This window comes from Zingiber officinale, chromosome 3A, assembly GCF_018446385.1.
Source record: "Zingiber officinale cultivar Zhangliang chromosome 3A, Zo_v1.1, whole genome shotgun sequence".
Taxonomy (NCBI): domain Eukaryota; kingdom Viridiplantae; phylum Streptophyta; class Magnoliopsida; order Zingiberales; family Zingiberaceae; genus Zingiber; species Zingiber officinale.
In genome coordinates, this window is record NC_055990.1 from 12,745,478 (window position 1) to 12,758,420 (window position 12,943).

A 12,943-nucleotide genomic window follows, 5' to 3' on the forward strand; every position below is an offset into this window, starting at 1 on the left:
TAAAAGTCTGCTCAACGACAACGCTTTTAAAGCGTTGTCGTTTGTACCAAAGACAACGCTTTTGCAACGCTTTAAAAGCATTGTCGTTTTATGCAAAGGCAACGTTTTGCAACGCTTTTAAAGCGTTGTTGTTTTTTTACAAAGACAACACTTTTTGCAACGCTTTAAAAGCGTTGTCGTTTTAAAGAAAAAAAATTATTTAAAAATCATTATTTTTATATTTACGAAACTATTATTTTTCTTTTACCATGTCTAGATTAGAATTTTACATATAATCAACGCAGTTAATGATTTCAAACTCATCAAAATAATAGAAATCTGACGTTGAAGTAATATTAGTAATTAATTACATGAGAAGCTAGTAAATATCAAAATTAACACTAATTCTGTTTCAAAGTATATAGTGATATTCACATATAAAACAAAAGAGCACAAAAAATCTGTTTTGAACAGCTACAATCTGTTTAGCCAACAATCAGTTTACTGAATACTGAATACTGAATACTGAAGTAGCCAACAATCTGTTTACTCAAAATAGTACAGTAGTTACTGAATCCAGACGCTTAGTGTACTGATCAATTACTGAATCCAGACGCTCCTTAGTGTATTGATCTCGACTGTCCTGTATCCACCTACAAAAGTAGCAATAATATGTTTCAAGTCCATACATGAGCATTACTGAAATATCTTAATGAAGAAACAAACACACGTAATATCTTAATGAAACAAAACAAAACAATCATCATGACTTTCTACCTACCAAACACACGCAATATCTTAATGAAGATTTTCTGTAGCTATTTTGTGCAGTTAGTGCTAAAATGAAGATTACTGATGGCTTTTCCTAATGTTTCTGTTAGTCTAAATGCCCATAGAACCATCGAAGAAAATATGCAAAGCAACATTAGGAAACAATAGACACGTAAAGTACATAGAAAGAGTACTAAAATAAACATGTAGATTGTTAAAAAGATAAAATAAAAATAAAGCACATCTCAGTATTTCTCCATTCTAAAATGCATTCAGTTATTCAAGAAATTTGATGAAAATTTATTAAAAGAGTGATTTCAGTGCTTTCAAACTTAAATCAATCCAAACTCATGGAAGAAAATGCTATAGACATAGTGATCATTAGAGCCTGATTCAAAAGGGTCTTTAAACTAGAACTGACCTGTCATTCCAAGCACTGCTGAAGTTGCAGCTTAAAATCAGTAAGGCCTTCGTGTGTTTTAGAATTTCATCTTCAAGAAGGTGATCAGAGTTTTCCTGAGCAGATGCACTGCAAAAGGCACCTTTGTTCAGTGTTAAGTTGATAGATGGTTTATATCTTCTAGATGCGTACATATATGCATGCGAGCAGCAATGTACAAATGAGATAGCACATCAGTGGAGATTGCCAATTTATTATTTCTGTTCCAGAAAATTTTTTTGTCTTATTGAACTGTATTCAAATCTACTATATTAGTCTCTAGACTAACATCAGCCAACTGAATAGGAGTGCACTGGTCAAGAGAAGAACCACTTAAATCCTGATCTAGTGAAGCAAACTGAGATGGGCCCAAGAAACCTATTTCATCACTGCAATAAACAGAAAATCCAAAAAGCGAGATCATTAAAAAAGTCAGATCATAACTTAAATGAATAGAAGAATAATTATTTATTATTGCTTTAAATGACACAAATTAAGAAGCATATGAGAAACCAAAGAGCTTGAATAGTCATTATATGATACACAAACCAATATCCCATGAGCCTTTCTTACAAAAATATTGTTTTAAAATTAAAAGAAAAAATATTTAAAGAAATGAAAAGATGGTTGCAAGATCAAAGAAAAGCAAATATTTCAATGGTGATGCTGAGGTGAGCTTTTCTATCATGGTAAAGTTGCTCCTGCAGAACCTAGTTTCAATAAAAGAATTACTCATTCTAGTAGCCTTTTTTTTAAATCTTTCATATGGCCATATGGGTGCTGCTGTATCTTAAACAACTTACTAAATCAGTGGGCAATGAAGCATATCTTGTAGAATTGGATCTGTAAAACATTCAGAGAGCTATTCCAGAATTTTTCTCTCGTCTTAGGAAGCCCTTATTGGCTCTAATGTAATCAAACTACCTCCTCCATCAGTTAGAGAACTTTAATATGTGCCCGTGTGAAGAATCTTCATGAATCATGATATAATTGGGAACATAATTTGGTATGGGAAAAACAAAAAGGAAACTACAAAATGCATATATTTTCATAAAGGAAAATGGAACTTAGCAGGCTCACATGAGTTTATCTCCTTCCAATATACCTTCAAATTGCTCCAGTAGAGACATTTCACTTCCTCGTGAGAAACTTGAATCCTTTTCCATTTTCAGTATCTAGAAGATGGAAAAAGAAGTAAGCCAAATTATATTGATTCATCAAAGAAACAATTGTAAAGGCTGAAAACAGAGAGATAATTTGTCTATTCAATTTTCTAATTTTAACAAACAAAATATCAGGACCGCGATGAACTTAGTGTTGCTTACACAGTGTGCATTCAGGGAGAAAGGAAGAGAAGGGGAAGAAGAGAAATGAGGGGAGGAGAGAAAGGAGGGAAGGGAGAGGGAGGGAGAGGAAAAGAGAGGGAGAAAGTTGTGTATTCGGATGAAAATAGGGAAAGAATGGAAGGAGGAAAAAGGCATCTACTGCACACTGCCCTCTGAAGCTCGCCTGTGCCACCCCGAGGCTCGCCTTGCTTCTCAATCCCACCACCTTCCCTCCCTGAGCCACTGCACGTCCCTCCCGAGCTCACCGACCATCCTCCGCCGCCCGCTCGCCGCCACCTCTCCCGTCTCTACCCTCCCTCCTTGAGCTGCCAAACCTAACTCCCTGGCCGCTGCCGAGATCACCCAAGGCAGTGGCTTCGTGCGGGTATGAGAAAAAAAATCGTATTTCACGCTAGTTGACTCCAAATTGCTTCCGCGGAAACCCTGACGATCAATTTCTCCAGGAGTACACAGCCTTGTTGACGCCCCGGATCTGGAGGCCGGAGAGGAGTTGGATGGAGAAGCCGCATGAGATGAGGAGTTGGGAGAAGGGTTCGGGATAAAAAATGATCGGACGATAGAAGTTGGGAGAAGGGTTCGGATTTTCTACTCCTTACCTAAATCCAACGGTTTGTATTAATCAAGATTTAGATCCAACGGTTTGTATTAATCAAGATTTAGATGAGATTTTAAACATAGACAACACTTTTTATAAAACGTTGTTGTAGACACTAAAAATCAATCTAATAGACAACGCTTTTTACGAAGCGTTGTCTTTGACCCGTAAAAATCACTAATAGACAACGGTTTTTAGAAAAGCGATGTCTATTAATAAGAAAATAATGAAATAGACAACGCTTTTCACTAAAAGCATTGTTAAAAAAAAATAGACAACGCTTTTTATAAAAAGCGTTGTCGTTTAAGTGTTGTAGAATCCCAATTTTCTTGTAGTGCTCCCTAGTATTTTTAACTTGACCATTTGACCTAAGGTTGGTTCCATAATTATATGGAACAATATGGTAAGAAGGTACATCCTTTTTGGTTTTAGGTTTGTATCTCAAACCCCTATGGCCCTTGGATGACCCTTGTTGTACTCCTAGACCTAGGTTATGATTTTTGGACCCTTGTGTTTCATTTGTGATTTTCCTAAGGATCCTTTCTATTTTATCAAGTCTTGACCTCAAGACTTGATTTTCCTTCCATAGTTCCTCAACCTTAGATTTTTCCTTTTCTTAGGCATATGCTTAAAACCCTTAGAATTATTTCCTAGTTGGTTATCTACCTTCCTAACCTTAGGTGTGGTAGTTTTAGCATGAAGAGCTACATATTTTTTCCTTAATGCTATCATGCTTTCTATTCTTATGGTAAATAGTATTAAAATGATAAAAATTGGAATTAGCATGTTTTTTTACCATTATTTAAAGGGGTAGGCTCAATAAATGATACCTTACGTTTTATCTTGGAGGCTCCCCCTTGAGTTGTGCTTCCTCCTTGAGCCTTGACCGCTTTCTTCCCCTTGGGACATTGACTCCGATAGTGTCCCTTTTGATTACAAGAGAAGCACATAATGTACTCCTTGCTCTTCTTTGTTCCGGGAGCAATCTCCTTGGGCTTCTCCTTGCCTTTTGGTGCCACTTTACCCTTTTTCTTTGCCAATTTAGGGTATTTGCTCTTGTAATGCTCTTTTTCCCTACACTCAAAGTAAATAATATGATCTTTATTATTAACAATTGAAATTGATATACCTTTGCTTGTATGGATGACTTCTTCTCCATTTGAGCCAGATGTAGAAGCTTCTCCTTTTTCTTGATTCCGCGTCACCAAAAATTGCTTCCTCTCAATCCTAGAGGTGGAGGCTTCTTCATCTTCATCTTGTATATGGAACAAAGAGTATACTCCCTCTTTGCCCTTTTCATTGTATTTCTTTGATGATGAAGCTTCTTAGACTTCTTCTTCGGAAGTTGAGCATCTCTCAACTTCGGAGTCCTCCTCCTCTTGGTCTTGTTCTAATGAGTTGCCCTTTTTGGATTTGTCTTGATTTTGTACAGTGGAAGGGTCTTCATGAAGCTTGGCCAATTTGCTCCAAAGCTCTTTGGCATCTTCAAATTTTCCAATTTCTCCAAGATGTTGCTCGGTAATAGATTGACCAAAAGCTTGGTCACTTTGTCATTAGCCTCACTCCTTTGGATTTGTTCTTGGCTCCACTTGCTCCTCTTGAGAATTTTTTCCTTTGAATTCTTTGGAGCTTCGAAGCCTTCCATTAGAGCAAACCATTGCTCTATCTCCACCATAAGAAGTTTCTCGATTCTTGATTTCCAAGAATCGAAGTTTGTAGATACAAATGGTGGAGGCACTCTCGTAACGAATCCAAGTCCATCTTGGAATTCCATGTTGAAGTTGAGCCTTTTGATGAAGTCTTCGACTTATTGATCTTGCTTCAACTTCTTCACCCTCTAGCTTTTTGGCCCTTCCGGTGATGATTCCGACGAAGAACAACCTTGCTCTGATACCATTTGTTGGGACCAAAATGTAGCTAGAGGGGGGGGGGGTGAATAGCTCGTTGCGATTGTCATTGCTCACTTCTTGGGATCATGTGCAGCGGAAATACAAGAAACACAAACAACAACGCTAACTCTAGGGATTTACTTGGTATCCACCTCAAGAAGAGGTGACTAGTCCAAGGATCCACACACTCACGCACCCTCCACTATAAAAATACTCCTTCTCGGTAACTACCGAAGGCGGAGAAGCCTTACAACCTCACTGATGCTGTCCGAAAGCGGAGTCAACGGACGTTGGGCACGTGACACTCTTTGGTTGCTGATGTAGATCTCTGACCGTTCGCACGAGCCTCCGGTGAACCTGCACAAAAGTCGGGCCGGGAAGGGGTTCTCGGCGACGACCCTCCGACGCTCAAGTCAGGTGAAACTCGTCAACAAGAAAGTGGCTCTCGAGATTGTAGAATGCGTACCTCCGGCGAAGTATAAGGCTCCTTATATAGAGCGGTGAAAGAACTCACGCACACCTACCGAGGCACATACGTGTCCTTAGCCCATACCTTGGTATGTGTTTGTCAGAAAGCTTACCTGACACCATACTGCTACAGTCTAGGCATGTCTTCGATGGGACAATAGAACACCTTGTCGCCAGATTTGGAGTATGGCTTAGTCATAGGACTTGACAACTATCATAAGATGTTCCTTGTGTTGGTTGCTACTCGGAAAACCTAGAGGTTCCACTGTACAAAAATTTTGTACATAGGTCTGAACCTTTTCCTAGCTACCATGTGTTCTTTTAAATTAAATTTTGGATCGCCTGCGGAACTTAACACGTTTGATCCAAAACTTAATCTATTTGTTCTTTTAGGTTTAGACTTGGATCTCCTGCGGAACTTAACACGTTCGACCAAAATCACCTTAAGTTATTAATTCCATTAAATATTAATTTCCATAATTGGTTCCCAGTACTGACGTGGCGAGGCACATGGCCTTCTTGGATATGGGAGCAACCACCACCGACTAGACAAAACCTTTTATAAAAAGTTAATATTTAATTTCCTAAAATAACTTTAGGTTAACCGAAGAGAACAATCAAATCACAAGGAAAAATAAAACAAAAGAACACAACATCGAAAAACATATTCGAAATATTAAATCGTAAGCCTCTTGTATTTGGTATTATTTCCATAAATAACTAGTATGATGTAGAAAAGTAAAAACTACTAGTTATACCTTCTAGAAAGACCTCTTGATCTTCTACCGTATTCCTCTTCTAACCTCGGACGTTGTGTGGGCAACGATCTTCCGAGATGAGAAACCACCAACCACCTTCTTCTCCTCCTAGCTAGGTTCGGCCACAACAAGGATGCTTCACCAAGGATGAAGATCAAAACATCAACCAAGCTCCAAGAGATACAAGCTTTTTCTCCTTCTTCTTCTTCCTCTCCAAGTAGTATCCGGCCACCACAAGAGCTCCAAGGGAGATGAAGGATTCGGCCACCACAAGAGGAAGAGAGGGAGAGGATGATGGCCGGCCACAATCACCAAGGAAAAAGAGAAGAGAAATAATAGATGTTCCTCTCATGAAGGCACCCTTAACCCTTCTTTTATATTCCTTGGCTTTGGCAAATTAGGAAATTTAATTACAATAAAATTTTCATAATTTCTTTGACATGATTTAATTGAGAAAAATAAAATAAAATTTCCCAATTAAATCAATATTGGCCGGCCACATCAAGAGAAATAAATTAGACAAGTTTTAATCAACAAATTAAAACTTCCTAATTTGTTTCCGGAAATTTTAAAATTAAAATTTCTCTTCAAAAATCTCTTCATGGTTGATAAAAAAAAATTTCCATAATTTTAATTTTACATCATGTGAATAATTTTTAAAGAGAAAATAAAATATCTCACCAATTTACAAATAAGGAAAGAAATCTAATATCTTTCTTTAATCTTTTGTAGATCTTTTACAAGAGAGATATTTTAATTTTAATTCTCTTTAATAAATCATATCTTCCACATAATAAAAATTAAAATTAAAAATCTCTTTTAATTTAATATGGCCGACCCCTTTAGCTTGGCTTCAAGCTAGGGTCGGCCACCCCAATTCATGCTTAGGCCGACCCTAACTTGGTTCCCAAGCAAGCTTGGTCGACCCCCTTTAGGTGGGTATAGAAGGTGGGTATAGGTGGGTATAGTACTCTATAAATAAGAGGCTACGATAGGGACCGAGAGGAGGAATTGGTTTTTGTCTCCCGATAAAATTAAACATCCCGTGTTTGCCCCGAACACACAACTTAATTTTATCAATGATAATTCATTCCACTAGAGAACTATCATTGAACTACCGCACCAATCCCAAATTACATTTTTGGGCTCCTTCTTATTATGAGTGTGTTAGTCTCCCTGTGTTTAAGATATCGAATATCCACTAATTAAGTGAGTTACTGACAACTCATTTAATTAATATCTTAGTCCAAGAATAGTACCACTCAACCTTATCATCATGTCGGACTAATTCCACCTGCAGGGTTTAACATGACAATCTTTATGAGCTCATCTTGGGGACATTATCAACCTAGATAACTAGGACATAGTTTCCTTCTATAATCAACAACACACACTATAAGTGATATCATTTCCCAACTTATCGGGCTTATTGATTTATCGAACTAAATCTCACCCATTGATAAATTAAAGAAATAAATATCAAATATATGTGCTTGTTATTATATTAGGATTAAGAGCACACACTTCCATAATAACTGAGATCTTTGTTTCTTTATAAAGTCAGTATAAAAGAAACGACCTCTAATGGTCCTACTCAATATACTATAAGTGTACTAGTGTAATTAAATAGTTAAGATAAACTAATTTCTAATTACACTACGACCTTCCAATGGTTTGTTCCTTTCCATTTTGGTCGTGAGCTATTGTTTATAATTTATAAGGTACTGATAACATCATCTTCTGTATGTGACACCACATACTATGTTATCTATAATATAAATTAATTGAACAACTACAAATAAATGTAGATAATTTGACCAAATGTGATTCTGTATTTAAAACAAATATTTACAAAAGCTTAGGCTTTCAGTATACACTCCAACACCTTGTCCTTCTCTCCCTACTCCATGCCGGGGCGTCCGGCCAGTCGGCACTCATCTCCCGTCCGGTCGGACGACACTCACATCACGTCCGTCCCTCTATATGCATCGGTATGCTGAGGAGATCCTCGATAAGGTGCTATGTGGGGTCTGCTAGCAGTATGTTACCTTATGTCTTCGGCCGAGCCTGACTTCCGCTCGACCCTTCGTTACTGTTCAATCGAGCGTCGGAACCCCGACTCCTGTAGGGGTGCCTTTTGCCATCGCTGATTCACCAGTCGGCTGGCCGGTCCGCCCTTCTCCGGTCGGCCACCTGGCCCTTTGATTTCCACGTGGCGTTGACCCCTCAAAATAGGGGTCCCCTGTTCTAACCGCCGGATCACTTATCTCCCCCTCAAGTCTAGTCGAAGGAGGCGAAGTCTGACTGACTGGACTGCCGATCTGATTGAGTAACGGCCGCTATATTAGTCCGCTCGGCCAGGCTTAGGGATGCTCATCCATTCGGTGGTGTCTTGCCCGTGCCTTGTATTCCCTTGGAATCCATGCCAAATCCTCTCCCCTACTGCCAATCACGTGTGCTGCGCGCGGTAAGGGGCGCTCATTAAATGTGACCTGTATCCTGCTGACACGTGACTATCTTGCTTTTGTCAGTGTATGGCGGTGGCGTTACCTCCGATGGGATAGCCGCCGTTTGAAATGAACGGTTGGATGATGGCCTCGTTCTTCACGACCTAGATCAGACGGTGGAGGCTGCTCGTGACTGGCGATATAAAGCTCGCGACTCCTTCCTCGCCGTATTTTTGCTTCATCCTCCCCCTACGCCCCTCTGCTCTTCTTCTTCTCCGGCGACCTTGCCCCTCCATTCTTCAGCAACCCCTAGGCCCCAGTCGATCATCCCTTTTGCTCGTAAGACTCTTTTCCTCGCTTCCTACATTTTCTTCTTTCTGTTGGTTGTTTCATTCAGTCGATTTCCCTTCATTCCTTGCTCGAACCTTTCCTTGTGGTCCTGCATTCCTTTGTCTTTCGACCATGACTAGTACTTCACAGCCGACCGGCGGTGCTCCTGGTCTTTGGTACACGACCATGGAGAGCCGGTTTGACGAGGAGGACGTCCTGCACCTCACTCGAACTTATAACCTGCCGATCGACCACCATATAGTACTTGCCACCCCCACCGACCGGCCTCATGACCCGCCGCCCGACATTGTTCTTTTCTTCCGAGACCAATTTTTGGTCGGACTACGCTTTCCACCCCATAAGTTTTTCCTGCAAGTATGCAACTACTTTCGTATCCCGCTCGGCCAAATAGTTCCCAATTCCATAAGGCTGCTGAGCGGGGTGATAATTCTCTTTAAACTGAACGACATCCCCTTGGACCCCAAAATTTTTCATTACTTCTATTACCCTAAGCAAGCCGAGTGGGGTACTTTCGTTTTCCAGTCTAGGATAGGTTTCATTCTCTTTGATAATATGCTGAGCTCCAACAAACACTGGAAGGAGCATTTCTTCTACATTCGTTTCCCTGAGCCACCGGCCTTCCGTATCAAATGGCAAACTGCGATGCCAGCACAACCGGAGCTCGGCAAGTTTAGGGGTGATCTGGCCTACCTTCATGCAGCCGACCGGCTGGTCGGACAGCGATACCACATCGACAAGCTGCTCCTTCCGGGAGTACTATACACATTTGGCTTGTCCCCTATTCCGGCCGTCCTGCCTTGCAGCATGAGTAAGTTCTCTTATCATCCTTTCTCCTTTGTTCTAACTGATTTATTCTTTGCTTCTACAGCCGAAGTCATGTGGCGAGCCAAGGCTACCGAGCGGCTGAAATTGAGAGCCGCTGAGATCGAGGCGGCCAAGAATAAAGAGGTTGCCGAGCGGGGCTTGACCCCAGTCGGTCCGACCACGGGGGAAGGTGAGGGGACCCAAATTGTCCCCGAAGCCCTAGACGCTTCTGCCTCTCTAGGCGAGGCTACAGGCGATGTGGAGCCCTCCACTCAAGTTGGGGTAGAGGGCTGCTCGGTTGACGAAGCCCCCCTGGTAACTCGGAAGCGCGGACAGCCAAAACGAGTTTCCCAGCAGACCACATCTTACGAACGACGCTCAGAGCGGGGTGATGAAGCTCCAGTGCTATCCGGGACGGTCTCTATAGAGAGAACACCCACGCCACGCGTCTCTCCAAGGGCTGCCTCTGAGGTGCCACCCTCGAGCCCTCCCCGAACCATGCGGCGCCTTAGGCGATTGGGCGACCGTCCTTCTTCCTCCACCGGTGAGCCGTCCGGTAAGGCCGCTGCGCCCCAGGGTGATCCGAGCGGCCCGAGGTTAATAAAAACCATCTTGCGCCTCCCGTCGGAAGAATACATGGTGGCTGCTGATCGGCCGGTGGTCCCCGAGCAGCAGATCACCCTCACGGGTCCCCTCGCCAAAGCTTGGAAGGATGCTCGGCTTCGGATCGCCATGATGACTCCTGGTTAGCTTGGCGATAGCAATTTACAACAGGCGACCGGGGTATGTTCTTTTGCTTTGTTGGTTATTTTGGATCGAGTTTCTAACTTGTTCATATCCGTTCGCAGAACTGGGTGGAGCAGATTGCCATCAACAATCGACTGGCCGAGCTGGGGAACGAGCTGAAAAAGCTCAAAGCCGCGGGAGAAAGCAGACCATCGACGACCGCTCTAGAGAAGGCCAAAAGGTTACTGGAAGCTGAACGGGGTAAGTCTTCCGGCTTGACGAGCGAAGTGGCCCGCCTCGAAGCCTTGGTCAAGCAGCGGGACAAGGAAATAAAGACTGCGACCACCCGGAAGCTTAAGGCCATCGATGACATGGATATGATGAAGGTAGAGAACCGGGGGTTAGAGCAGTGGGTTAAAGAATTAGACGCCTCTTTGTCCGCCGAACGGGAGGGTCGTTCGGCCGACCAGGCTAAAGCAGAGGGGGCTCTGAAGGACCTTCAAGATGCCCTTGACGCTTTCAAGGCTACTCTTAAAGAGTATCAAGACGGAGAGCCCAGTCGGTCGGCGGAGGTGCGCCAAGCATTCGTCCGCTCGGACGAATTTGGTGAAAGGTTTAGCGACAAGCTATCCTTAATTTTTGAAGAGGCGATCAAAGTGGCGGTGGACTACATGAAGACCAAGGGCCACATACCCGCCGAGCTGTCCACCCCCCTTGAAGATCTAGCGACGATGATGGGCTCCATCCCTGATTCTCTTTTTACTTTCGATGACTGTGAATGAGGGTCTGTGAAGTTTCTTTCAAGTATCTACGATCTTCTGTATGCTTGCCGCTCGGGGCAAATATTATAAATTTTGTCTATCCGCCGCTCGGCGTGAATGAATTTTTTTCTTTTGTTATTTTTTTGTTCGACCAGCGTCCAATCTCTAACTTTAGCCTCGGTCATAATTTTCCCGCGTCAAAAGTACATTTTGTAAAGGAGCCGCTCGGCCATACGATGACTTTATTCTCGCTATTACAGCTGGCCAGATCACGGTTCGACCCTTTCAACCGAGGACCACGCAGAGAGCCATTCGTCCAGCGGCCTTACAGGCTCCGGTTGCCCGTCTTTTAACATCGAATTTTATCGTCGGCACTAGACTATCTCCCGATCGGAAAGTTTATAGACGCCGATTCGTCTCTCGATTTTTAACGTCGGGGCTCGACGGTCTTCCGCTCGGCGGGTTTATAGATGCCGGCTCGTCTCTCGATATTTAACGTCGGAGCTCGACGGTCTTCCGCTCGGCGGGTTTATAGACGTCGGCTCGTCTCTCAATATTTAACGTCAGAGCTCGACGGTCTTCTGCTCGGCGGTTTTATAGACGCCGATTCGTCTCTCGATATTTAACGTCGAAGCTCGACGGTCTTCCGCTCGGCGGGTTTATAGACGCCGGCTCGTCTCTCGATATTTAACGTCGGAGCTCGACGGTCTTCCGCTCGGCGGGTTTATAGACGCCGGCTCGTCTCTCGATATTTAACGTCGGAGCTTGACGGTTAATAAGCGAATCTGTCACACCCTCTAATCAAATTAATAAATGTATATTTCACTGACCCCTTAACTAAATGATAATGTTGTAGTAACGAGCCCAGGATCGATCCCGAGGAACCAACGGTAGAATGTAATTTTAGGATTGTCTTTTTATTCCTATTTTTGGGGTTTTTAATATAAAATGGGGGTTTGAACTTTGAATATAAATCTAACAAATGTAAAGCAAGCAAATAAGAAATTAATCTAATGCATAAATGAAATCTACCTAGGTGTCACCGATTAGTCCAATACGCATTGTCACACTACGTAATGAATTAATCTTCAACACAATTAACTACTAATGAAATAGCAAGACTCAAATAAAATCTAATCTAAGCATTGAATTAAATAACAAGAAGCAATTAAATCTGATCTAAACAGAAATTAAACCCTAACTTAGAACTTAAACTCTAAACAATTAACCAAGCAACAAATTAAAATTAAACTAAGCTTCAACAAGGAAAGAAATGCTAACTACTTGAATAAAAATATAACAAAACATAAAAGTAATCTGTTCTAAGTTACAAAATAGTAAGAAAATGAAATAAAAGGGTAAACCAATCCATTCTCACAATCAATTCCACAAGTTTCACACTCTTGCCGTCACACAAGAGTGCCAAAGTCGAGACCACCCAATTTTGGACCTCAATGGATCGTCTCAGCTGCGTATCAGCTCAAGGAAGGTTCAATAACACCGACAGACCACCCCCGACGAGCTGAAACAACCCTAAACCAAAGAAAATGCCGAAAATTTGGAAATATGCCATCCTTGACCTCTGAATCTGGAATGGGAGCTACGGATT

At 42.1% G+C, this 12,943-nt stretch overlaps 1 protein-coding gene across 6 annotated transcripts; it reads right to left on the reverse strand.

Annotated features, from left to right (window-relative positions):
• Positions 1–387: 387 nt before the first annotated feature.
• LOC122051170 lies at positions 388–3,054 on the reverse strand. Of its 6 annotated transcripts, none has more exons than XR_006131373.1 (6): positions 2,515–3,054; positions 2,270–2,364; positions 1,479–1,578; positions 1,343–1,410; positions 1,172–1,266; positions 388–632 (listed from the first exon to the last, which is right to left on the reverse strand). XR_006131373.1 is itself a non-coding variant. In XM_042612149.1 (6 exons), exons 1-6 carry the CDS (start codon positions 2,668–2,670, stop codon positions 530–532), a joined length of 576 nt encoding a protein of 191 aa, XP_042468083.1. In that variant the 5' UTR covers positions 2,671–3,054; the 3' UTR covers positions 388–529. The 6 variants fall into 6 exon arrangements, 2 of the variants coding, with proteins under 2 accessions (XP_042468083.1, XP_042468084.1); XM_042612149.1 differs by having other exon boundaries at positions 1,520–1,578; XR_006131375.1 differs by lacking the exon at positions 1,343–1,410 and having other exon boundaries at positions 1,520–1,578.
• Positions 3,055–12,943: the final 9,889 nt, after the last annotated feature.

What these genes read in the sequence shown, in the direction of transcription:
- LOC122051170 (XM_042612149.1), bottom strand. Translation starts at nt 2,670, where the DNA reads ATGCCTTTTTCCTCCTTCCATTCTTTCCCTATTTTCATCCGAATACAC. An exon ending in TCTCCCTGAATGCACACTGT is followed by an intron (nt 2,365 to 2,514) that starts GTAAGCAACACT and finishes TCCATCTTCTAG; the next exon opens with ATACTGAAAATGGAAAAGGA. An exon ending in TTGGAAGGAGATAAACTCAT is followed by an intron (nt 1,579 to 2,269) that starts GTGAGCCTGCTA and finishes TGTTTATTGCAG; the next exon opens with TGATGAAATAGGTTTCTTGG.